Source organism: Salmo trutta, chromosome 6, assembly GCF_901001165.1.
Source record: "Salmo trutta chromosome 6, fSalTru1.1, whole genome shotgun sequence".
Taxonomy (NCBI): Eukaryota; Metazoa; Chordata; class Actinopteri; order Salmoniformes; family Salmonidae; genus Salmo; species Salmo trutta.
Window position 1 is genome coordinate 23,417,260 of NC_042962.1, and position 27,115 is coordinate 23,444,374.

A 27,115-nucleotide genomic window follows, 5' to 3' on the forward strand; every position below is an offset into this window, starting at 1 on the left:
CATGTTGTTGTTACATGTTGTCACATGTTGTTTATTGTTTTTACATGTTGTCACATGTTATTTTTACATGTTGTCACATGTTATTTTTACATGTTGTCACATGTTGTTTTTACATGTTGTCACATGTTGTTTTTACATGTTGTCACATGTTATTTTTACATGTTGTCACATGTTATTTTTACATGTTGTCACATGTTGTTTTTAAATGTTGTCACATGTTATCACATTAACTTCACATGAATGTGTTTTTTCCGTAAGTGTAAACAGTGGAACAAACATATAGGCTTCTGTATTGAGTGCCCCAAATAGAGAGTTGTCTCTGTTGCATTTGACTAAGGCCAGGGTTTTCCATAGCGGGTTTTCTGTAGAGGGTTTTCCATACTGTGAGTTTTCCTTACGATATCATGTGCTGTGCCATAATGACATGGTAAGAATGCAAGCCAGAAACTCACAGATTGTATAACTTTGCTGATTGTAATTTTCTAATATTAGAACAAGGGGTTGAATGACATTGATTTCTGCATGCACCTCAGATGAGTCTGGGAGAAGGACATGCTTCAGAAGCCCGAGTCTGTCCAAGCAGCAGACAGGCACATTGTGGCTCATTGGGAAACACAGCACTGTGTAATTAACATATGTTATCGTAATGGAGGTCAAACCGTCAAATCAAATCAAAGTTTATTTGTCACGTGCGCCGAATACAGCAGGTGTAGACCTTACAGTGAAATGCTTACTTATAGGCTCTAACCAATAGTGCAAAAAAGATATTAGGTGAACAATAGGTAGGTAAAGAAATAAAACAACAGTAAAAGGACAGGCTCATATACAGTAGCGAGGCTATAAAAGTAGCGAGGCTACATACAGACACCGGTTAGTCAGGCTGATTGAGGTAGTATGTACATGTACATATAGTTAAAGTGACTATGCATATATGACGAACAGAGAGTAGCAGTAGCGTAATAGAGGAGTTGGCGGGTGGTGGGTGGGACACACTGCAGATGGCCTGGTTAGCCAATGTGCGGGAGCACTGGATGGTCGGCCCTAACTAATTCATGGCACTCCTCTTCAAGAAGCCAGGAAACAAAAGCTGTGACAACCCCAGGTCTTGGATTGGTTCCTTGAATCATTTTGTAGCGATTGTATCTTTGCCGATGGAAAACAACTACAAGACAACAGGATTATTATCACCACAAAGAATGGCGCCTGAGGGGATGGCTGCAGTTTTACGGGCTCCTAACCAATTGTGCTATTTTGTGTGTTTTTCGCATCGTTTGTACATAATGTTGACGCTACCATCTCTTATGACCAAAAAGAGCTTCTGGATATCAGAACAGCAATTACTCATCTCGAACTGGACAAAGATATGTTCTTTAACGTGTCGGACGCAAAGGGTATAACATTGCTCCCAGACAAGCCCAAATCCCCATCACTCGCATGAAGAAAATAAGGAAATACAGAGGGCAGAGACTAGGATAACTTTTGAGAATTTGTCGGCGAGTAGATAACCCGCCTCTACTATCCGTTCTATTAGCCAACATGCAATAACTGGAGAATAAACTGGATGAGCTCCGATCGAGAATATCCTACCAACGGGACATTAAAAACGAATATCTTATGAATTACCGAGTTGTGGCTAAACGACGACACGGATAATATACAGTTGGCTGGGTTTTTCGTGCATCGGCAGGATAGAATAGCTACGTCTGCTATGACGAGGGGTGGGGGTGTGTGTCTATTTGTCAAAAACAGCTGATGTCTAATATTAAGGTAGTTTCGAGTTTTCATCAACATTTTTCATGGCCGTCTATTGACCATCACAAACCGACGCTGGCACTAAGACCGCACGCAATGAGCTGTATAATGCCATAAGGAAACAAGAAAATGCTCATCCAGAAGCGGCGCTCCTAGAGGATGGGGACTTTAATGCAGGCAAACTTAAATCCGTTTTACCTCATTTCTACCAACATGTTTCACATGCAACCAGAGAAACAAAACTCTAGACCACCTTTACTCCAGACAGAGATGCGTACAAAGCTCTCCCTTGCCCTCCATTTGGCAAATCTGACCATTTGGCAAATCTGACTCTATCCTCCTGATTCCTGCTTACAAGCAAAAACTAAAGCAGGAAGTACCAATTACTCGCTCAACACGGAAGTGGTCCAATAACGGAGATGCTAAGCTAAAAGTCTGGGATTTGTTCTGGGATTCTTCCTATGGCATTGAGGAGTACACCACGTCATTCACTGGCTTCATTAATAAGTGCATCAATTACGTCGTCCCCACAGGACTGCACGTACATACCCCAACCAGAAGCCATGGATTACAGGCAACATCCGCACTGAGCTAAAGGTTAGAGCTGCCGCTTTCAAGCAGCGGGACTCTAACTCAGACGCTTATAAGAAATCCTGCTATGCCCTCCGACAAACCATCAAACAGGCAAAGCATCAATACAGGACTAAGATTGAATCCTACTACACCGGCTCCAACGCTCGTCGGATTTGGCAGTGCTTGCAAACTATTACGGACTACAAAGGGAAGCACAGCCGAGAGCTGCCCAGTGACACAAGTCTACCAGACGAGCTAAATTACTTCTATGACTTCATGCTTCGAGGCAAGCAACACTGAAGCATGCATGAGAGTACCAGCTGTTCCGGATGACTGTGTGATCATGCTCTCCGTAGCTGTTGTGAGTAAGACCTTTAAACAGGTCAACATTCACAAGGCAGCAGGGCCAGACGGATTTCCAGGACATGTACTCCAAGCATGCACTGACCAACTGGCAAGTGCCTTCACTGACATTTTCAATCTCTCCCTGACCGAGTCTGTAATACCAACATGTTTCAAGCAGACCACCATAGTCCCTGTGCCCAAGAACACCAAGGTAACCTGCCTAAATGACTACCAACCCATAGCACTCATGTCTGTAGCCATGAAGTGCTTTAAAAGGCTGGATATGGCTCACATCAAAACCATTATCCCAGAAACCCGAGACTCACTCCAATTTGCATACCACCCCAACAGATCTACAGCTGACACAATCTCTATTGTACTCCACACTGCCCTTTCCCACCTGGACAAAAGAAACACCTATATGAGAATGCTATTCATTGACTACAGCTCAGCGTTCAACACCATCATCCCTTAAAGCTCATCACTAAGCTAAGCACCCTGGGACTAAACACCTCCCTCTATAACTGGATCGTGGACTTCCTGACGGGCCACCCCCAGGTGGTAAGGGTAGGTAACAACACATCTGCCACACTGATCCTCAACACAGGGGCCCCTCAGGGGTGCGTGCTCAGTCCCCCCCCTGTACTACCTGTTCACTCATGACTGCATGGCCAAGCACAACTCCAACACCATCATTAAGTTTTCCAACGACACAACAGTGGTAGGCCTGATCACCGACAACAATGAGACAGCCTATAGGGAGGAGGTCAGACACCTGGCAGTGTGGTGCCAGGATAACAACCTCTCCCACACCGCCTGGTATGGCAACTGCTCGGCCTCCGACCACAAGGCACTACAGAGGGTAGTGCTTACGGCCCAGTACATCACTGGGGCCAAGCTTCCAGCCATCCAGGACTTCTATACCAGGCAGTGTCAAAGGAAGGCCTTAAAAAATGCCAAAAACACCAGCCATCCTAGTCATAGACTGTTCACTCTGCTACCGCACGACAAGCAGTACCGGAACACCAAGTCTAGGTCCAAAAGGCTTCTTAACAGCATCTACCCCCAAGCCATAAGACTCTTGAACAGCTAATAAAATGGCTACCTGGACTATTTGCATCCCCCCACCACATTTTTACACTGTTGCTACTCTCTGTTTATTATCTATGCATAGTTACGTTACCTACATGTACATATTACCTCAATTACCTCAACTAACCTGTGCCCCCTTTTATTGTTGCTTTTTAAGTATTATGTTGTTTTTTTTTTACTTCAGTTCATTTTAGTAAATACTTTCTTAACACTTATCTTTCCTAAAACGGCCTTGTTGTTTAAGTGCTTGTAAGTAAGGATTTCACTGTAAGGTCTACATCTGTTGTATTCGGCGCATGTGACAAATATAATTCGATTTTATTTGATTTGGAGTATACCACCTCAGTCACCAGCTTTATCGATAAGTGCATAGACGACGCCGTCCGCAAAGTGACCGTACGTACATATCCCAACCAGAAGCCATGGATTACAGGCAACATCCGCACCGAGCTAAAGGCTGGAGCTGCCGCTTTCAAGGAGCGGAACACTAATCCGGACGCTTATAAGAAATCCTGCGAATGCCCCCAGATGAACCATTAAAGAGGCAAAGCGTCAATACAGGTGTCATGACTGTCCTGTGAGGATCCAGATGGGTTGGACCAGCTTTGCAGTGGATGACTTCGGTCTCTCTCGCCCGCAGAGGGGGGAGAAGGGAGCTGGTGGGGGGTTAACAGCTCACACCCTGTTGTAAATCAAGGACAAGAACATTCAGCTCTCTCCCTCTCCAATGTTCACCACAGGAATGTGCCTTTGTTTCACAGACATTTTCCCACCGAAACTCTGACATGTTCTAGAGCAAATTCTGGAATAATATTTGTGACATAGAATGTGGGGAATGGTCAGAGGCGACCTAAAGACCACTAATGTCATTTTGGTTGTTGTTTTGTGATGTCATTAAAAAATGTATAAAGGAAATGCTGTAACTTGGAAAGTATACATACTATATGTGTGAAGTGTCCATCCGATGCGTTGTGAATGAAATATGAACAATTATTAAAGTGTTTTTGTTAAGAAAGGGATGTGATTTTAGAAACTATAAGAGTGAATTGTTTCTATAACTTTGTACAACTAAATAGTCACCGCACCCTGAGTGAGGTCAGAGAGCGTGTCAACCACACAGAACCACCCTTTTGAAGAACTGTATATAATGATGGGTGAAGAATTAACATATCAGACCAGAGAGACGTTGAGCTGCAGCTCACGTCCAAAGTGGTTCGAACTCTGAAGTCAAGTCAAGACACAGGACTCAGTTTGAATCCTACAACACCGGCTCTGACGCTCGTCGGATGTGGCAGGGCTTTTTAAACTATTGCAGACTACAAAAGGAAACCCAGCATCGAGCTGCCCAGTGACACTAGCCTACCAGATGGGCTAAATGCCTTTTATGCTCGCTTCGAGGCAAGCAACACCAAAGCATGCATGAGAGCACAAGCTGTTCCGGACGACTGTGTGATCACGATCTCCGTAGCCGATGTGAGCAAGACTGCGGGGCCAGATGGATTACAAAGATTACAAGGATGCGAAGTCCAAAAGGCTCCTTAACAGCTTCTACCCCCAAGTCATAAGACTGCTGAACAATTAATCAAATGGCCACCCGGACTATTGGCATTGACCCCCCCTTTGTTTTTACACTGCTGCTACTCGTTGTTTATTATCTATGCATAGTCAATTTACCCCAACCTACATGTACAAATTACCTCAACTAACCTGTACACCGCACATTGACTGGGTACCGGTACCCCCGTATATAGCCTCGTTATTGTTATGTAATTTTCTTGTGTTACTTTTTAATAATTTTTTTACTTTAGTTTATTTAGTAAATATTTTCTTAACTCTATTTTCTAAAAACTGCATTGTTGGTTAAGTAAGCATTTCACAGTAAGGTCTACAGCTGTTGTATTCGGCACATGTGAAAAATATCTATTTATTTATTTGATTTTATTTGATTATAGTGCAAAAGCCTCCAATATGCTACACTGTACCCTAAAACATGTGGCTGTCTCAGTGTGCTTATTGTGTGCCAGCCAGGACACCGACATTATCACAGTCCCGCCGTTGCCTTTGGTTACGGCCAAACCTGCCATCTATCTGTGTTCCCTGGTAATATGACAGCTCTGATTGGCTACTAATGGCAGCCAGAATTTAGGGGAAAAAATCCCCCTTTTTCGTCCGTCATTAACTCCCTCAGAGAGAGATGGTCTAGTGGGGACAATCTGAATCGCCCTGTTGTCACGCAACACAAAAGAGAATATGCTACAGAGCTGGCAGGGTCCAGTCCAATATCTGACATAAAAAAAGAAGGAAATGAGCGAGTGACATATCGGATTTGTATTGTGTGTGTCTGGCAAGCGTACAGACGTGGTGTGCGGCTCCCAAAAACTGTCACTCTGCATTATGTGCTCCCTGAGCGTTTCCTTTTTCCCTCTCCTCAGACATGCATTTGTGCCTCTGCGTCACTCTATGGCTGGCCAACAGGATGGATGGGGGAATGGAGGCGTTCTCCTTCTTTTCTTCGCCCCACTTTTCTCTAATACAGTATGTTGCGTAGAATCATCTTCTCTCTGTCCCCTACTGCTGAGCATATCACTCTCTAGCCTCTGAAACTGCTCTTTGTTTTTGCTGTCTGACTCACTGAATACTATGGTCAAACAGTGTTCATAGGATGCCACATGCATTCTGTATATTGGGGCAAAATACCACAAATATACAATTTTTAAACCTAGTTTGCATGCTTTTTATCTTTATGCAACCATCTCCCATGAGGCACCTGTGCGGGTTTGAGGACACCTGGGGATGTAAACAGGAGGTAGTGACCCTTTCTTTACATATTTTCTTTCTGTCCATGGAGACAGAGCAAGAGGTAAGGGTGAAGGGGCATTACACCAAGCCTCTCTAAAACAACAGACAAATCACATGGATCCCATCATAAGATGGTCAATCTGTAACACAGATTGTCAACTCATCCAATGAGCAATAATACACAAGGGGAGCTATGATGTGGTCACTATGTATGAGGCTTTAGCCAAACTCTATTGCTGAAGGTTGTATCTGAAAGCAGCCATCTTGTTTCTCCCAGGACAAAATTGCTCTCAGAGCGCATCATGACTCTCTGGCAGGGAGATGGCCCTCCCTGCAGCTATATTGAAACTGCTGTCTGTGCCTGACGCTTCTCAGAGAGAGAAAGAAAGGGAGCGAGATGGAGAGTGAGAGTGAGAGTAAGAGGCAGAGCCAGCCTGCTAAGGCCCCCTACTCCCACAGAATACATTATGCCCCCCGCTTTTAAGCTGGTGAGACTATTACCCAGAAGCCCCTTGGAAGTTCTTATCAGTGACAGCCAGATGGAAAGCACATGAGCAATGTCAATACCTCCAGACTTGATGATCGAGAGGGCAAAAAACTGCCTTTAAGGCGAAATTCAGTGGCTACAGATTTGCATCTGTCTCAATCAGCAAACTAAATTGCATTAATGACTATGTATTTGATCACTTTCATTTTTATACCGAGATGCTGGAAGGGGAGTGGTTTGGTAGCACCAATGTATGTGTGCAATTTAAATGCTAGTGCCTTAAAAGTGAGGCTTTTTCTTCTTTTTGAATTGTGCACAATTCCATTTGTAAGGTTTGTCTGTGTGTGAATGCCTTCCTTTGTTAAAATGTCTTTGCATCTTTCTAGGTTTGTCTTCGAGACATTAAGATAATTAAAGCTATAGGCACAACATGTTCCAAATGGAAACAGACACTGAATATCCCACATAAAACCCTCAGACAGAATCTAATAGGCTGTGGTAGGGCTGTGCATCCAGGTATGTCTGAATGTGTCTGGCCAAATCAAATCAACACTGCATATTCTTCAGGATACAACAGTGCCCTCTAGTGCCACATTGATAAATAGTTGCCACAAAGCCAAGTCAGTTACTACAGCAACCCTGCAGTTACCCAAGGGTGGTGTGCTCACTAGAGCGGATTCAGAGGCTTGCCATGAATCAAAAAGGTCAATGAGGATGTTGTGACCCCGACTGGAGAAGACTGATAAGGATGGTGACTAGTTTGCTAGATACCACGCTACCCTTTTCTTTATAACGCCACATCAATCACCAAGGGGGTAAATACCCATAATGCAGCACTTGGTCCTTTTGTTTTGGATTGACGTCGCCATGGTGCTCTGACCCACTTTCAGCAGTGGGCAGGTTATTTTAAGATTTCACAACGGAGAGCTGCCCACAGGGCAAATAGAAGGTGGATTGCCTGGCCAATGACTTACAGACATGCAAAGCAGATGTCCATTTAAGGACGATCCTAATGAATACTAATGCAAAGAATGTACAAATTCGCTTGTGCGCACTCAGTCAAGATGTCTCATAATTTGTGAAACATTCAGCATTTACATATCTCTAAGAATAGCGTTGAGTTATGACAAAACATGGACATGAGGACATCTGTTGTACACAATGGCACAAAATGTCAAACTCGAGTCCCCAAAGATGTGGTGCTTCATTGTTCTATCAGGTGGATTTAAATGATAATTTCCAACCCACTGCTGACATGGAGATGAAATGACATGTCAGTTCAGCTCAGGGAGATACATCATAGGGGTCAAAGGTTGATCCTATGGGCAATTAATCTACAAAGACATGGAGAGGCGACAAATAACAGATTATCAGCTTTGAAACCCACCCAGAGAAAATAGAAAACCCGTGACAGTTACTCCATCAAAGAATGGCTGGGTGGGACTAGAAGCATTTGCATTGCTCTATTTCATCATTGCTTTACCAACTTATCATACCGAGGGCCATTTGATCTGTCAACATACTTGCTATCTTGCAAGAGTGATATTTTACTCTACATGACTGAACAGTTATCACATTTTCACAGTTTACACAAAAATATGGGAAACAAGTATAGCTGTACAGTCAGTGACATTCCCTTTCATATCGCAATTCTTTAAATTACCTTCACTGTAGGAAATGCATTTATAACTAGAACCAACATCCTGTCCGTGGTTTATCAGCCTCTCACTTCTCTTTCATAGGTTATAATAGATCAGTGATGGTTTTAACCTTCAGGAATCAATACCATTATGAGGGCCAACTCCGTTGAAAGTCCTAGGTATCTGTAGCTGATTAGGTATATGTCAAAATACCACAAGCTTGGACTTTTCATTTCATTATTTTTCTTAAAGAGCATGAAAAAAAAATCAATGCTTGGCTTTAAGAACATAACTGAAACTATAAATACTGTATTATATTGCTGCGTTGAAGTGTCAAAAAGTACTTCTGATATCTCATTTAAAAGACAGTACTTCAAATTAAAATGTAGCGAACTGGTGTCCCATCACAGTATTGAATACAGACTGTTAAAAATCATATGTAATTAGAAGAATCTTGAATTCCAAACCTATTTTGATGGTAAACATCGCAATAACACCATTAAAGATAGAATCCTTAGTTGCTAAATCCATATTTGGACTTAAGTTAATGATATATACCTATTGATTCTTGAAGAATATAACTTATCAATGCCTCATGAGCTTAGTTCAACTGCTGTACCAGTATCAGAACCCAAATATAAGCTTTTTTTCTCCAATGTTTGTAAACAATATAAATGTAAACAAAAAATGTATAGCCTCAAAACATGGTTAAAACTATAATTTTGATATCATGGATGGTCAGTCCTTGCATCCATAGCTTTGTCTATGAATGTGAGAGTGGCAACATTTCTCCAGGCCCATCCCTCAGCTTTTACCAAATGTTTTTAAATGTAACCTTTATTTAACTAGGCAAGTCAGTTAAGAACAAATTCTTATTAACAATGACCAAAACAGAGGCTGGGTGTTCCACTTTGTTATCGTTTCAACTAAGGATTCTACCTTTAAATGAAAGGAAAATGTATCTATGTTCATTTACACACATCCCCATTATGTGTGCTTTTAATGTGCCATGAAATACTGAAAACCCCTGAACATGTTTACGTATCCAATTACAAGCCGTGTGTTAACCACTGCAGCACAACATACTGTAATGAAACAGGGGCTTTCGTTGTTACTCAAGTTATCTGACAGTAGAAGGCAGCAATGTTACTCAACTCTTCATTTACTAGAAAGCTCCAAATCAATTGCTGAAGTATAAACAGATTATTTTCCCACATTTGTCTTAGAATCCTTCCATCCTCCATTAGAAGCATACTAAGTAACTGGTAAATACCAAGACTATATGTCATGTGGCTGAAATTGTAACAAATCCAAACAATTGATCCCACAGCTACAGATCTGGTAGAGGGTATTTAGAGGTCATTATCAGCTTCCCTTAGCAAGTGCATGTAAATGCTCTCCATTCAACCATTAGCTTAGATCAGAAAGGGGGTGGGGCGTCTGTCTGTTACAAAACTGGACAACAGGAGGGATATAAACGTCGCACTCATCAGGCACATGGGCCCCAGACCGTGCCATTGCACCTGCCATAAAATTCGAGTACCAAACAAACAACCGCACCGCCACAAAGTGAAGTCCCAGCTGCACTCAGACCAACGTGAGTCAGAGAGCCAGAGAGAAGAGAGGGGATGCATCAGGCTCGATTAGGCCGACACCCATCACTGATCTCCTCCATTGCCCCCAGTCATTACTGCCACATACACAGCTGCCACTCTTAAAGACCGGCAGGTGGACATGTTGTTTATTTGCTTTTTTCTGGTCAATTGACCAACACTTGCAAACACATCTACAATATGGTATGAATATGTAGACATCTACAACATGGTATAAACATGTAGACATCCACAACATGGTATGAATAGCTTGTCTTAAATTACTTTTTGTCTGTTGGTTGTGATTACAATCATATGCCAATACAATTGAGAAAAATATCCATCTAAAATGTAGGATACATCCCATATTTGACTGGAGGAGGAAGCCATTTGTGACATTTCTGTCCCTGAGGAAGTGAGGAGAGATGAGAGCTGGCCGAGCTGTATGCCTGCCCCTTCCCCAGTGCCTCCCACAATACCAGCATGCACTTGCCACCTCAGGTTATAGTGTGTGGGCGCTCTCTCATGTTTGCTCTACCCGGAGCGACTGAGACGCCTGGCTGACCACAGCAATACCGCTCCGCCTCCTCCAGCCCCCTCGTCCACAATCAGCTCTATTGTTAGTGAAGGAGGGAGCGATAGAGAGAAAAAAAGAGAGGTGAAAAGGAAGAGCGTTGGTTGAAACGGCAAGAAGAATAAACGGGCAAAATAAAAAGAAGGGGAAAGAAACACAAGGCCTACGGACAGACAAAAAACGACCTCCAACCAAGAGACGGAAATGAAGGAAACCGGGACTGATACAACCGTGTTGGCAGGAGAGACAGCGAGTGAAACAGAGGGCGGGGTGGGTTAGGGCAGACAGAATGACGGACCGAGGGGGACGTGAGAGTGAGAGATAGGGAGGGCCCGTGTGTGAATCAGAGTGACAGTGAGTCGCATGCAAAGATAAACAGCCCGGGTGCAGCCCTGTAATGGCTTTGCACTGGTCATTTGTCACTCCGATTGAAAAGCAAACAGCAGGGAAGGCAATGGCAACGCTATGCACTGCCACTTACTATTGCCCAAGGATGTCTCATAGCGAACAGTCCCATCTGTCCATGCAAGCACTAGAGATTATTCTGGTCACAGGACAAACAAACAAAATGGCCCCCCCATTGAAGGAACACTTCAAGACTCAGAAAAGCTTGAGCAAGCATGAAGTGCATAACTTATCCACAAGGTGGGAAAACAAATTAGTACACCAAGTGAGCACATTTGATGGTGTGGAATTGGCTTGATACTGCACACGTGGACATAAAAAAATACAAATAAAGCCCACAGGGCTGAGCACTCTACTGTAGAACTCTAATGATTGGTCATGAGATCATGTTGATGTGACGTCACAAATACAAGGAGGTACAGCCAAGAACATTCATAACTGCATGAGAGTATTGCTAAATGCTTTATTTCTCAAACCATTCAAAGAAGTAAAATATGTTTCGAAGAATCGTAGTTTGAGAGATAAGTGAACAAACTTGATACAAAAAGTGAATAGCCCAGTGTCAACAGAAGAATTGTCCATATTAGCAATTATAATTCACAACAGTACATTGGATATCCCTAGGTAGGACTAACAGTAGTTCAACACCTGTTCACACCATCAGTTAATAGCAGGTATTCTATTTTATTCTCCTAAATTCTGAAAGTTGTGAGTTAAAACACCTAAAAAACGCTATATTTTACTAAGCTTAGTCAATGTATAAATTACAGCATATAAATCACAGCTCTAAAAACGGCAGCTTGTTCTAAATGCATCGGTATACACATACCAACTGTGTGGTTTCAAAATATCAAACCAAATAAATACTTAGGTGCAAGAAATAAAATAATATCAAAGTGCTCTCTGGAAGCAGACATAAAGTGTCCACCATTTTGGATAAAATACTCCTGGGAAATGTACTCAGGATTACAGAAGTAGTGCAAACATCCATTGAAGTGAGTGCAGTGCCATCTTGTGGATGTCCTCATCACATATTTCTAGTCTCCGTCTAAGATAACCATTCAGCTATGTGTCGTTTCTGACCATCACAATGAGTTTACTGTATATTTGTCCTTGGGTCTGCAAGGGAAAGGGCAGCTATATGGAATCTTCAGATGAGTTATTATCAACATTAAGTCCAATATAGAGGGATACTTCCAGGGAAAAACACTGTCAAACAAAAGTCACTACTTTTAGTGGTGTATGTCATGTATGCTACAGGGAAAACCCATTCTGTGGCTATGGCTAGCTGCTACCGTGCTTGTTCAGTACCATGTCTGTTCAGTACCGTGTTTGTTTAGTACTGTGTTTATTCAGCACAGACCACTACGAATGAATGGCAATTATTGAGTGAGGAACTTCCTAAGCAAACAGACATGGTCTTCTGGGGAACATGGGTGAAGTCCCCGCTTAAACCTGTTGAATATTGTATTCATACGATATCAACAAAAACATAGAAAAACAATCATTACTTTTAAAGAAGGCATTCTAGATACACTAATAGTTACATTGCAATAAATAAAGAGAGGCAGAGAAATCCTTCCCATGTGATTATATCAACCCAGGACCCAGATTTTAAATTAAATATGTCTCCAATCTGTCAACACAAGTGTTCTCCACTTCCAGTCCAACTCACCCCTCAAAGCCCCCTAGCTACATCATCAGCCCATTAACAGGCTCTCAGCGGTGCCCCCTAGCTGTTGGTGAGCAGAGTGCATGACCCTGGCCTTTTTCACAGTGATGGGAAGGAGCTCCCCTGTGGCTTTCATCTGCTCAATCTTCCTGGCTAGCGCCACGTCAGTCTCAATGACCAGGGCACACTTCTGGGCGTAGCTCACCAGGGTCTCCTCTCGTGGGCGGAACATCCCCACCAGCGGCAGGGTTTCCTTGGCTGCCAGGTAGAGCTCAGCAATGGACGCCGTGTTGGCAATGGTGTTCCTGTCGATGCCGTAGTGACGGAAAGCGCCACTCATGCTCTTCTTCTTGATGAAGGCCGAGAGGACTTGTTTGTAGCGGTGGATCACGTACTGGACGCCAGTGGCTGAGGAGAAGAGAGAGAGACGGTGAGGAAGGGGAAGATGGTATGTCCGTGCTAGGAGTGCTGAACTGTTTGAAAACTGACTTGGAATGTGGAGATTGAAGAGTTGAAAAATAGTTCAATGTGGAGGAAGACAACTTACCCTTTTGTCTTAAAGAAAATAGGTATTGCATGCAGTCTCCGTGGATCCAGTCAAATAATTTCCAATTGCTCTTTTTAGTTGCTGCTTTAATTTGCAACTACATTTCACCAAAAGGCGTTGGCTTGATCTCTCAAATCAATATTTGAGTTTAAAAACGTATTCTGATGATTTAATTCTAACATTATTATAACAATTATATGATGAAATGTTGAATATAGTTCCTGACTTTTTGATATTTTTCAAACAATAACTTTTTTTTACCAGATAAGTTGACTGACATTTACAGCAATGACCTGGGCAATAGTTACAGGGAAGAGGAGGGGGGATGAATGAGTTTATTGGAAGCTGGGGATGATTAAGTGGCCATGATGGTATGAGGGCCAGATTGGGAATTTACTCAGGACACCGGGGTTAACACCCCAACGATAAGTGCCATAGGATCTTGAGTGACCACAGACATTTAGGACCCCCGTTTAACGTCCATCAGAAAGACGGCACCTTACACAGGGCAATGTCCCCAATTACTGCCCTGGAATATTGTTTTTTTAGAACAGAGGAAAGAGTGCCTCCTATTGGCCCTCCAACACCACTTCCAGCAGCATCTGGTCTCCTATCCAGCGACCGACTAGGACCAACCCTGCTTAGCTTCAGAGGCAAGCCAGCAGTGGGATACAGGATGGTATGCTGCTGGCTAACTGAGTCAATATTAGAATGATCAGATGGATTTGTTTTATATTTGTGGGCACAACAATAAAAAAAAAGGAATGGGAAAAGTACAAACCGATCAGATGCTGAAAGCGAACTTGTACAGTACTCATAGGCATGATAAGAATACCCTTTTTTAGCATACCTCTCTTCCTGCTGTAGTCTTTCCCTTTCTTTCCTCTCCTCCTGTCCTTGTGGTGTCTCCGCTTCTTGTGGTCGCTCGAGGCTCCGGACATAACGGTGGAGACAGACATTTCTGAGCCACTTTCATTACTGAAGGAAGAGCTGGATGATGCAACCCTCTCTCTCTTCCGGGGTTTGGGTTCGGAATACAGTGACTTCCCCGCTTTAGGTGCTGTGATGAGACAAGACGGAGTGATCAGGTTTATTCCCATTATTCACTGATTTCTTACATTATATGAAGATACAGTATAAAATAGAGGTAAATAAGTATTTAACACTGAATTATGTCCTTATGATAACATACAAATCCCCATTTAAATAATACATAGATTCCACTGTCCAGTCCACTTTAACAACAGCACCATTCAGGACTGGGGGCACTGACCTTCAGCGGCTGAAGTGGCGGTGGTAGTGAAGGTTGGGACAGAGCGCTGGCTGGTCAGGTTCTCAATCTGGCTCCTGAGGAACTTCCTGTCCTGCTGCAGGTCCTCCACCTGTCTCTCCAGGGCAGCAATGCGCTCCTGTTTACTTTCCAGCATGCACTGCAGCTTGGTGATGGTCAGCATGACCCGGGGAGGCAGGCTGCCCTCAGGCTGGGAAGCCGCTGGAGGAACACCCGGGGGTGAAAATAAGGTGGTACGGTCCGGTACGGCGTCCCGGGAAAATATATAGTGGGAGTATGCCGTACCGGTAAAACATGAGCATATCATAATAATTCAAACAAAATGTCAAGAAAACTGTAGGCTATGAGATCACTTTTTATCTTTACAGCATGTCAGAGGCATGAACAATTAGCGAATGGACTTTAAAGCGGGTGGTATAGCCTACGCTCCAAAATGCGACGTGGTTCGACAAAAAAATTGACATTTTGCCAAGGCAAAGATGAGTGGCCGACACCAAGATACGCAACGACAGCAGTGGACGCATAAATTCTGGCCTAATGACGCTTGCCTTTTGGTGTTCTGTGTAACAGATATGTTTACGATTAGGCCCACTATTGATTTAATATGGATTCTATATGTCATTCTATGATTAGGCCCATAAAACATTTTTTTATGTCTACTTTCACCCCTGGGAACACGATACATTAGCAGTGAGAAATAGAAGCTAGCTGCACACTGACGCAATACATGTATTATTAATGAACCTAAGTATTATTATACAGTTGTAATACAGTAGTATTATTGGACATATCAGCCAACAGTGTGTGAATACACACAAGCCACAGGAAGATCTAGGACAATACATGGATTATGGGTAATAAAGTCATCTTTAGGCATCTTGGTGCATGCATTTTTCTAGACCTCTATGCAGTTCTTACTGGATACAGCACTGCTGGGTGTGTTGTCCTGCTCCACATCGCTAGTTGCCCCAAAGGTCATGCTCTCCCACTTGACAACTTCCAGGTCATGCTCCTGCTTTAGCCAGTGCTGTGAGGAACCCACCCTGGCCTTCCTCCTCACGGTGCTGGAATCGATCTCTACACTGGGGGAGTACACTATCGGCTCCTGTTGCCACACAGAGGACATCTCTAGTCTCTACTTGGGAGGGAGATAGGGAAGAAGAAGGCATGGCCAGTGTTGCAATGCACTGTTTGGTGTAACTTTCTAAAATAACACATAAAATGCCCTCTGAGTAATAACTTTAAACCTCCACTAACCTTGACCCCAGGCATGTGTCTGGTGCAAGCGCACACACACACACACACACACACACACACGCTTGAGGTTTCCATGGAGATGTTTACCCATACACATACCTAGAGATTTGTCAAATTCACTCAGATGCTCAAATTCATAAAAGTAGTAGAACCAGTAAAAATATAGGCGTTTACATTACAGTCAGTGAGTCATTATTAATCATTAACTATTCATTAGTTACACTGTTAATTATTACAAATGAAAGTTGCGTACAAAGGACAATGCATTGATCTTTCAGTAATAATTTACTTACTATAGCAGTATATTCATTACGTAGGCGTTTTTAAAATAAACAAACCGTCAAATGACTATGTTTTAGCACAAAAATATGACTTTAAACCGTTGGTTGTATTGTGTCAATGCATTATAATATGCTACCATTTCTTTATCAGCGATAATTAACCTTTCAAGATGGATGCAAATGGCTGCAAACTAGGCAGCAAAATACAGCCACTAGTGAGGCTTTGTGACCTTACCGTCTTGAAAAACCTTTTACTTCCAGATATTTTAACACTACAAACCGAGGTTTGGCAGTTTGCAGGTTACTTCTTTCCAAAATAGTAGTTTTGTCATGCAGGTGTCCAATGCATGCGTCTCAGCAGATAAGAGCATCCTTCGTAGTAAACTAGCTGGAATAGCCGCTTGTGGTCGCTATATAACAGTTTTTTTTTTACGGATACACTATTGGAGGTGACGCGGGCTGCTGTCTCTTTGTAGTTGGTGTCAAAGACAAGGAAAATGGTATAGTGCTATCCAAGGTCCTTGGAGCGTCCCTACCCTGACCGTAACCCCTACCCTTAACCTAACCTTAATCATAACCCTTACCTAACCCTTACTTAACCCTTACTTTAACCATGGGGTGATGTCAGACAAATGCTATTTGACCTGTGACAATGACAAACATGAGCACCTATGGAGTTTGAGTGTAAAATTGCCAAGTCTACACTAATGATATACACAGTACCAGTCAAAAGTTTGGACACATTTACTCATTCCAGGGTTTTTCTTTATTTTTACTATTTTCTACATTGTAGAATAATAGTGAATACATCAAAACGAATGAAATAACACATACGGAATCATGTAGTAACCAAAAAAGTGTTAAACAAATCAAAATATATTTTATATTTGAGATTCTTCAAAGTAGCCACCCTTTGCCTTGATGACATCTTTGCATTTCAATGAACAGGTGTGCCTTGTTAAAAGTTAATTTGTGGAATTCCTTTCCTTCTTAATGTGTTTGAGCCAATCAGTTGTGTTGTGACAAGGTAGGGGTGGTATACAGAAGATAGCCCTATTTGGTAAAAGACCAAGTCCATATTATGGCAAGAACAGCTCAGATAAGCAAAGAGAAACTACAGTCTATCGTTACTTTAAGACATGGTCTTTTATTTATTTTTTATTTAACCTTTATTTAACTAGGCAAGTCAGTTAAGAACAAATTCTTATTTAAAAATGACGGCCTACCCTAAGGTCAGTCAATACGGAAAATGAAAATAACTTTGAAAGTCTCTTCAAGTGCAGTCACAAAAACCATCAAGCACAGGAAAGGAAGACCCAGAGTTACCTCTGCTGAAGAGGATAAGTTCATTAGAGTTAACTGCACCTCAGATTGCAGCCCAAATAAATGCTTCACAGAGTTCAAGTAACAGACACATCTCAACATCAACTGTTCAGAAGAGACTGCGTGAATCAGGCCTTCATGGTGAAATTGCTGCAAAGAAACCACTACCAGGACACCAATAAGAAGAAGAAACTTGCTTGGGCCAAGAAACACAAGCAATGGACATTAGACCAGAGGAAATCTGTCCTTTGGTCTGATGAGTCCATATTTGAGAATGTTGGTTCCAACCGCCGTGTCTTTGTGAGACACAGAGTAGGTGAACGGATGATCTCCGCATGTGTGGTTCCCACCGTGAAGCATGGAGGTGGTGGTGTGATGGTGTGGAGGTACTTTGCTGGTGACACTTTGCTGGTCTGTGATTTATTTAGAATTCACAGCATACTTAACCAGCATGGCTACCACAGCATTCTGCAGCAATACGCCATCCCATCTGGTTTGCACTTAGTGGGGCTATCATTTGTTTTTCAGCTTGACAATGACCCAAAAACACACCTCCAGGCTATGTAAGGGCTACTTGACCATGAAGGAGAATGATGGAGTGCTGCGTCAGATGACCTGGCCTCCACAATCACCCGACCTCAACCCAATTGAGATGGTTTGGGATGAGTTGGACTGCAGAGTGAAGGAAAAGCAGCCAACAGGTGCTCAGCATATGTAGGAACTCCTTCAAGACTGTTGGAAAAGCATTCTTCATGAAGCTGGTTGAGAGAATGCCAACAATGTGCAAAGCTATCATCAAGGCAAAGGGTGCCTACTTTGAATAAGCTAAAATCTAAAATATATTTTGATTTGTTTAACACTTTTTTTGGTTACAAATGATTCCAGATGTGTTATTTCCTAGTTTTGATGTCTTCACTGTTATTCTACAATGTAGAAAATAGCAAAAGAATTAAGAAAAACCCTTTAATGAGTAGACTTTTGACTGGTACTGTATATATATACACACACACACACACACACACACACACACATAGGCCTATAATATTATTGAAAATGTGATTATATTTGGCTTATGTTCACCAAGACATAAACACACATACACTCAGAAAAATGTTAATAAACATACATTTTATTCTGTAATTGTCATGTAGTTATTTGTTACCAAACACATTCTTTGGCTGATTCAAAGGCAAATATTGGTCCCTATTCCATATCTTTCCATAAGGGCAGGTGTGCATGGTCTAAACCCTGTTAACATTTCCTCTCTTGAATTAAATTCACATAAGTAGTCAGCGTTATAAATTGCTATAAATACAGGTATCTCAAGTTATTCAGCTGAGATTACAGGACTTTCTAATATGTCCAAATGCCTAATTTTTGTTAAATACAGCTGCCGTTAGGCAACACACAATTTACTATTCTTAGTGTCATAAGAACACATACCTTCCCCAACACCTTTTTGTGGCTATATCTGTAAACACATTTATTGAATATATATAATACTGTAGTCTAAATAAAGGTAATATTTTAATACCCTAGCTAACAGTTGTAAACACTCGTTAATACTGAAGATGGCGTTTGGGGTGGAAGATACTGGACCTGGAGAGATCAAATTTATATAGCGTCTCATTAAACCTGGACAAAATGTTTTGCTGCTCGTTTAAAATGCAAGGGTAAAAATTTGAACCATTACATATTTGTACACAAGTTACCAGGTGGGTCAAAATATTCGTTATCTCTGCTCTAGGCAATGCAGTTTTATCAGCAATGCATGTCATGTTGAAATAGAAATGATTTATAAACTGCCACATATCTGTGCATTACAGATCCTATCAAATGTACATGCTGCATTGAACATAGGTCTTATCTGTATAATACTGATAAGTTCAATACAATGCTCTACTGTAATCTACCAGCTACACCCTGTTCCAGTTCCTACAAATGCCTTTTTGTGTGCAGACTGACCTTCCTGCCAAGCACTGAACCACCTGATCCTACTGAACTTCACTCAGCCAATTTCACTGCAGCAAAGAGAATGTTGGGAACTTTGATATCTAGACATAACTTCAAGGACTAGAGCCACTATAAGTTCCAATGGTAATATGGATTGTTGGTCTAAAGTACAGTATGTTAAGTCTATACTAGTCCTAGCACTCCTCTAGATCAAAAAGAATCATGTCACATGAACACAACTGTCTTTAGTATACTCATGCCACTTTTGTAGAGACCTGTAGACTTCAATGCCAAATCAGGAGAACAGAAGCAGCTGGATTTGACCTCATGCCCTATCCGAGAATGTTGCATGTTTGAGGACAGTAGGACCAATTGTAAGTAGCATTAGTTTGTCCAGGAGTGAGCAGTAGTACCCTCGGTCCCTTTCAGGCACTGTGATCTCTCCATCTCTCTCTCTCCCCCTCTCCCTCCCTCTCTCTCTCTCTCAGTGGCAGACAGCCAGCAGGAGACGTTTGAAGTCCCCACCACACTCAGATTTGATGGCATCCTTCAGGGACATGTCGTACTTCTCCAGGTACATGTCTTTAATGGTCTCCAGATCATACTGTTGAACAGAAAACACTTATCAGCTGACCCATGTCTGCTTTTAGATTAATCAACCGAGTCCAGTAGTCTAAAAGGGGCATTTTCTTAATGATTTCCCTGAGCCATGTATAATGCATTTGCAATTGTTGCTGAGGTAGTCCGCAAAATTAGCATAGCCTCTTTGGATGACATACCCCCAACCTATTTTCATGTCATCATTTGCATGGTTTACAAATGTTACCATAAAGTAAAGTATTTAATATACATTTTATGCATATAGTCAGTAGTCACAAGCTTATTTGGTGTCTTTGATAGAGCAAAGCACGATCCTAAGACTCTGTCAGAGAGTGCATGTCCATACGTTACCTCAGAGCGGCATATGACGATGCGGATGATGGTGTCCTCATCAGTGCCTGCTCCTTTCATGGCTTCATTCAGTCGCCGGGCAAAATAAAGCTGAGGGTTCTTAGCAACCCTCACTGAAAAGAGAAAATGCCTTAAAATACACTGATTCTCTCAACCAAAATAAAAGATAGTTATTTGTAAGGCACCTGACACGTCACATTCAAGAGAGTAACTTTTTAATCTAGTTGAATGTACTGCTTTTAAGTTTAAGTCCCTTTGGTGTCTCTGGCCTCAGATGATCTCTGCACCCACATACAAAACACACACAAGCCAACTTGTATACATACCAAGTGTGATGTAGCAGCCCTTCAGTGTCCCAGAGACCTCATTATCAATGGCATCCAGGATTTCCGTTCCAGAGAGCTGGGACAAAGGAAACAGGGTTAGCATAACACTAAGCATACACAGCAGTACAGAGGGTAGATCACATGAAGCCTGCTGGGCGTACAAAATAAATAGACTGATAACAGACATAGGCTGCTAACAGTGGACCCACCTGCTCATACACCTTGAAGGTGGCCTGAAGTTGCAGATAGTTTCTTTTGGCCAGGATAAAGTTGAACGTGGATTCATCCGTTCCAAAAGATCCCTCACCAGCCTAAATAGTAAATATGATTGAAATGAAACAGGTAAATCCACTTCTTGATATTATTGTTTCTTGAATGGACTTCTCCGTGCCATACCTCAAACAGGGCGGTGGCATCTGCTTCAGCCAGACCCTCATCCACATTGTAACTCTCATCTCTGGTGCCCTAGAACAGAAAGCTTTCACTGACTTCTGTGGTGAGATGAAATGTAGCCTTTCTGTCCGGCTCAGGATATTGTATCTGGCCTCCATTTTACTAATGAAAGGACATTAGAAAAGCAGGCAGACTGCCAACCAGCCAGTGTGTGTGTGTGTGTGTGAGTGAGTGAGTGAGTGAGTGAGTGAGTGAGTGAGTTAGAAAGAGAGTCAGAGACAAAGAGAGAGAGAGAGTTGTAGGGTTAAGAGAGAGGCCAGGCAGAGGGAGCTTGATTTCAGTCCAAAGGAAGGGAAGGGAATTGTGTTACATGGCAAGAGTGAAACCATGGGGCCACTTACCTGTAAAAGAGCAGTGAGCAGGTTTCTCACATCTCCACTAGTGTCCCCTTCGATATCTGATTCCAGGTCTCGTTCATGCACTAGAGAAGTCACAGAGAAACAAAGAGAGAGAGAACGCAACAGAAAAATGGGGAATATATTATTAAAGGCAGATGTAACATTGAGAGGCACAGAGGAATAGGTGTTCCCTTGTTGTTATGACCACTGATATCATTATTCTATCTAAGCCAATGGGGAAAAGGCATGGTGGAAGCCCCACCCATAACAACAAGACATGTCTTTTAATCACAAATCAGAACAGAATCAGCAGTGCAAAAAAACAACAGGATGAGCAGAATAAGGTGACCAGTGTGGTTGGGATGACAAGCCTATGGACTTTACGGGTCATGCAAACTATGAGCTCTTGCCCTAAACTAGCCAAATGAGTTAGGTTCACTTCAGGGCTTCTTCCTGTTAACCCTTGTCAACTTTAGTAAATATCCTATAATGAATAATTATGCAAAAAGACACTTGATTAAAACCTGTTGAGGACAGACGTTCCGCTAGCCAATATCCAATGGAACAGCGTGCCGCAAAATACAAAACCTCAAAAATCCAATAATTTAAATTTCTCAAACATACGACTATTTTACACCATTTTAAAGATACACTTCTCCTTAATCCAACCACATTGTCCGATTTCAAGAAGGCTTTACAGCGAAAGCAAAACATTAGAATATGTTAGGAGAGTACATAGACCAAAATAACCACACAGCCATTTTCCAAGCAAGGACATGTGTCAATAAAACCCAAAACAAAGCTAAATGAAGCACTAACCTTTGACGATCTTCATCAGATGACACTCCTAGGACATTATGTTACACAATACATGTATGTTTTGTTCAATCAAGTTCATATTTATATCCAAAAACAGCATTTTACATTTTTCAATATTCTGAGTACATAGCTCGCCATCACGGCGAGCTATTCAGACACCCGCCAAGTTCGGGGCAACCTAAACTCAGAATTAGTATTAGAAATATGCTCTTACCTTTGCTGATCTTCATCAGAATGCACTCCCAGGACTGCTACTTCCACAAGAAATGTTGTTTTTGTTCGAAATAATCCATAGTTATGTCCAAATACCTCTGTTTTGTTCGTGCGTTCAGGTCACTATCCAAAGGCTAACGCACGAGCGCAATTTGAGATACAAAAAGTCAAAATGTTCCATTACCGTACTTAGAAGCATGTCAAACGCTGTTTAAAATCAATTTTTATGGTATTTTTAACATAAAATTGCGCTAATATTCCAACTGGACAATAGCGTATTCATTCAAGGAGAAAAAGAAAAAACAGAGATCTCGCGGGACAGCGCATATCCAATCCCTTTGTTGCCAGGCAGACCACTCAGTAACTGAGCTCCTATACTCTGCCCAGTGACAGGAGAAGGCTCAAACCACTTTCTGAAGGCTTTAGACAGCCAATGGAAGCCTTAGAAAGTGCAACGTAAGCCCACAGATACTGTAGTTTCGAAAGGGACTAGAAAGAAGAACTACAATTCTCAGATCCTCCAATTCCTGGTTGATTTCTTCTCAGGTTTTTGCCTGCCATATGAGTTCCGTTATACTCACAGACACCATTCAAACTGTTTTAGAAACTTCAGAGTGTTTTCTATCCAGATCTACTAATAATATGCATATTCTTGTTTCTGGGCAAGAGTAGTAACCAGTTTAAATCGGGTACGTTTTTTCATCCGGCCGTGAAAACACTGCCCCCTATCCATATCAGGTTTTAAGTTAAAGGGAAAAAATATATATTTTTCAACCTTATATTCAACACAACCTCTAAGGCAGACAGACAGAGTTGCCGTATCTGCAGGAAACAGAGATTACAGAGTGTGTGGCTGATTATGGAGTGTGATGCCATCTGTTACAGATGTAGGGTCTTCAGTTGGTCACTCTTTTGTTGCTGAGAATTTTCCTGCTCAGCAGGAAATGCAAACGTGTAGTGTATTCAAGGTTTTAAAAGGCTTCTAAAAAATTTCATTTCCACTTTAAAATGTTAGACCCCTACAAAAAAAAAATCCATTAATTATAATCCACATAATAATTCCCATTTCCTGTTGCTGCAGGATTATTTATCTGCTGTATCATACTGGCTCAAGTGAAGATCCTACACCTATCAGTCAAACTGCGGAAAAGTGAAACTGAAACTAACCTTGAGGGTTAAATTTAGGCATTAATTCTGAGTAAGTGTTAAGGTCATGGGTTAAATTTAGGCATTAATCCCAAATGGGTAAGGTTAGGGTTAAGGTGTTGGTCAGGGTTAGAATAAAATTACAATTCAAAAACGAGTGCCTAGCACAGGGATTGAACCCGCAATGTTCGGAGCTGTAGCTTACGCTTTAGCCCATCCTCAACCCCAACACCCTAGCTTGACGCGAGCCAACTAGATGTTAACAGACACTCGCGTTGCCCCTAGTAGACGGTTGGAAATTGACATGGAAATAAAACGACTAGCCATTAAGTAACTTCACCATTCTAATAATGGCTTGACAGCGCATAATCCACTGGAGCTTGGGCAGCTCTTATTCATCATCTCCAGCACCACCCCAACATCAACACATGTGAAAACACTGAGTTTCTCTGTTTTGCAGTCAAAAAGATGCACACCGGATGATGTCACCGGAAACACTTTCCACATCATCTGGTGTGCATCATGTGATTTTAGCCACGTATGAGCGGGCGAAGGTTAATAAAGTAACTGGTGAAGTAACTTTTGCCTACTCATAGTTGGTTAAAATCACAACGTACACCAGATGATGTCAGAAGTGTTTGCGTATGATGTCATCAGAAACACTTGTCTTTTCACATATGTTGACGTTGGGGTGGTGCTGGAGATTATGAATATGAGGTTGTCCCTTTAAAGATGTCATGCCCGGTAGGGGGAAACAGTGCCACCGGCCGCCCAACTACCGTTGTTATTGTTTTTGTTCCCGAGCTGAGGAGCACGACTCTTGGTAAAACAAAATGTGCAGTACATATTTTGCTCTTCTATCACACGTGTGTTAGAACTTTGTTTGTTGTTTGCAGTCATTTCTTTGTTGATGTAATATCACAATTGGATGTGGCTGTTTCACCATTAAGGATGCCAGCTTTAAGGTGCAGTGTGAGGGTGAAATTGATACTTACCCTGAAAGTAGCATTCTTTTAACATGTGAATATCCTGTTGGGGGGGAAAAAAAGAGAATGAGAGTAAAAAAAAATGCATATTAAGAAGACTGTTTTTCTTCTAATCTTGAATGTGTTGAAACGTACAGCGTTTGTAGCGGTGCACAGAATCTCCACCAGAGTGTCCTCATCAGTGCCTGCTCCCTTCATGGCCCTCCTGAGCTCCTTCACTGCATAGACGACTGGAGGGTCCAGCATGGCCACGACGGCATTCTCAAAGTTCCCCCCCAGCTCACTCTTCAGCACATCCACCAACTCCTTCTCCAGAGAAAGAGAGAGAAAAGAGAGAGAAAAAGAGAGCGAGAGAGAGAGAGATGGGTGTATGGGTGTGGTTGGCTGGTTTCCTCAAATTAGCCACACATTTCAGTTATGCAAAATGACATATTTCTTGGTGCGGTATAAGATGTACATAATTCCTTTACTATTAAATGAATGAGTTTGATACTCACATTCCCATACTTGTCAAAATAGGCCTGTTTAATTTCCATGCGCTGGGCTGCACAGCGGTTAGTAAGTACGTCAATGATGACCTGTTCATCAGTGCCTGGACAACAAAATACAATCATAAAAAAAAACACAAATACCACCCGTAAGCCCTATTTGGACCATGGCACAATGTTGTGGCATTAAATAACTTGGGCACAGCTATTTGTTCATTGTAAGTAAACTCTCATTCATTGAGCAGAAACATCCCTGGAATGCTATAAAGTAACAAAACATATCGCAACTTACCCAAGCCTTTGCAGGCTTTGCGTAAGGCCTTTATGTCAGCCGCAACATCAAAGTCCTCGCATGGCATGATTGTGGGCTAAATGAACATAAAGATAATTGTTATGATATGCTCTACATAAGAGCTAATAGCCACACAAAGAAAAAAACACGTTAATACAAATGCATGATTTCCCTTATATAGTAGCCTGGTCTAGTCTACCCTCCCTTCCAATCCTAGTAAGAAATAAACTACTTAACATCACAATAGTTTAAAACACATTGAAATCAGTAGGCCTTTTCAGGTATGTATTATGTAATAGCACTGTAGCATTAGAAACAATGTAACATGACATGGGGGAGGGGAGAATTTATTGAACTGAAATGGCAAGAAATACATACACTGGCTCAGGAATTTGGCGGCGGATGTGTGTTAATCAAACAAAGTAGATGGGCGCAGCGCCCCATAGCCGAAATTGAGACATGACATGGAAACACCCCATAGAAAAAGACAGAGGACTCTAGATGGATATAACCATTTTAGCACGAACAGTGCAATTGAGGCCTTTCACCATTTTATAATAGTCAACTGGGTGAGGATTCCCATGTGTTGGGAGTGATCAGCCAATGATCACAACATTGCATTCTTCTTCAAATTTAGTTGCCTATGGTTAGTAAATGGCTTAAAGCTACCGGTATATCACTGCCATCTAGTGGCCACAGTAACTTAACACGCAAGACTTGGTTCAATCCCTAATATTAGCTTTATGCTTCTTTCAAAACACAAAAGAAGAAGAATATTGACTACTTTAAAAATTGAGATAGTCTCAATGGCGTTGCCCATGATGTCGCAGGCTCCATATTAGCACAAAGATGAGTCCTCTATCTATCTCTATGAAACACCCTCCTGCTCTGCTCCCACCATAGCCTCCCACCCGTACCGTTTCTCTCTGATTCACTCGTTCATTATTTAGGTTAATCTAAACGGGATTGTGATGAATTCCGCAGAGGAGTGGCTGCTTCCTCTGCGTTTCCCCAGGCCTGTCACATGCGCTGGTTTGTAATTTGTAGGGCATTTGGATTTAATAAATCACGGTGACAGATGAAACAATGTGTCAATCTGAATAAAAATGGCATAATCTATTATAATTCTACACTCAGTTGTGGTACAGTGTGGAATGTCAGATACAAAATCAAAATCGTTTTCTGATGGCGTTATAACATTATAATCCAGCCCTTACAATGATAATTGACCAACAAATAAAAAACGTATTGGCCTACATAGTAGCCTAGATAATATTCACAAATGCCTATCATTTCCAATCGACCTGCCCCGGTTTTACTTCGTTTTATCACATCTTTGTAAAATTATAAAAGAATGGTAGGTTTCGGTACTTACTTGGCAGTTTCCCATTTTTACAGATATTTGTCCGGCTGTGTTGAGATCACTGAGGTATATAGTTGTGATATCCTCGTATTTACCAGATGTGGTAGCGGACATTCATGTAAACTCGCGAGATCAGCCTTGATTTAGCGAGGCTAAA

The 27,115-nt window shown here is 41.9% G+C and overlaps 2 protein-coding genes across 5 annotated transcripts; both read right to left on the reverse strand.

The window, feature by feature from the left end:
• Positions 1 to 11,708: 11,708 nt before the first annotated feature.
• LOC115195689 (coiled-coil domain-containing protein 106) lies at positions 11,709 to 16,686 on the reverse strand. Of its 4 annotated transcripts, none has more exons than XM_029755814.1 (5): positions 16,543 to 16,686; positions 15,688 to 15,874; positions 14,752 to 14,970; positions 14,329 to 14,538; positions 11,709 to 13,339 (listed from the first exon to the last, which is right to left on the reverse strand). In XM_029755814.1, exons 2-5 carry the CDS (start codon positions 15,746 to 15,748, stop codon positions 12,960 to 12,962), a joined length of 870 nt encoding a protein of 289 aa, XP_029611674.1. In that variant the 5' UTR covers positions 15,749 to 15,874; positions 16,543 to 16,686; the 3' UTR covers positions 11,709 to 12,959. The 4 variants fall into 4 exon arrangements, with proteins under 4 accessions (XP_029611674.1, XP_029611671.1, XP_029611673.1 ...); XM_029755811.1 differs by having other exon boundaries at positions 15,688 to 15,904; XM_029755813.1 differs by having other exon boundaries at positions 15,688 to 15,904; positions 16,588 to 16,671.
• Positions 16,687 to 18,739: 2,053 nt separating this feature from the next.
• Positions 18,740 to 27,115, reverse strand: LOC115195690 (annexin A13). Its single transcript, XM_029755815.1, has 11 exons — positions 26,971 to 27,115; positions 25,596 to 25,671; positions 25,313 to 25,407; positions 24,951 to 25,121; positions 24,825 to 24,858; positions 21,655 to 21,734; positions 21,257 to 21,325; positions 21,070 to 21,171; positions 20,861 to 20,936; positions 20,535 to 20,647; positions 18,740 to 20,187 (listed from the first exon to the last, which is right to left on the reverse strand). Exons 1-11 carry the CDS (start codon positions 27,070 to 27,072, stop codon positions 20,068 to 20,070), a joined length of 1,038 nt encoding a protein of 345 aa, XP_029611675.1. The 5' UTR covers positions 27,073 to 27,115; the 3' UTR covers positions 18,740 to 20,067.

What these genes read in the sequence shown, in the direction of transcription:
- LOC115195690 (XM_029755815.1), bottom strand. Translation starts at nt 27,072, where the DNA reads ATGTCCGCTACCACATCTGGTAAATACGAGGATATCACAACTATATAC. An exon ending in TAAAAATGGGAAACTGCCAA is followed by an intron (nt 25,672 to 26,970) that starts GTAAGTACCGAA and finishes ATGTTCATTTAG; the next exon opens with CCCACAATCATGCCATGCGA. An exon ending in TGTGCACCGCTACAAACGCT is followed by an intron (nt 24,859 to 24,950) that starts GTACGTTTCAAC and finishes CCCCCCCAACAG; the next exon opens with GATATTCACATGTTAAAAGA.
- LOC115195689 (XM_029755811.1), bottom strand. Translation starts at nt 15,895, where the DNA reads ATGTCCTCTGTGTGGCAACAGGAGCCGATAGTGTACTCCCCCAGTGTA. An exon ending in ACCCAGCAGTGCTGTATCCA is followed by an intron (nt 14,971 to 15,687) that starts GTAAGAACTGCA and finishes GTGTTCCTCCAG; the next exon opens with CGGCTTCCCAGCCTGAGGGC. An exon ending in AGACTACAGCAGGAAGAGAG is followed by an intron (nt 13,340 to 14,328) that starts GTATGCTAAAAA and finishes TCTTCTCCTCAG; the next exon opens with CCACTGGCGTCCAGTACGTG.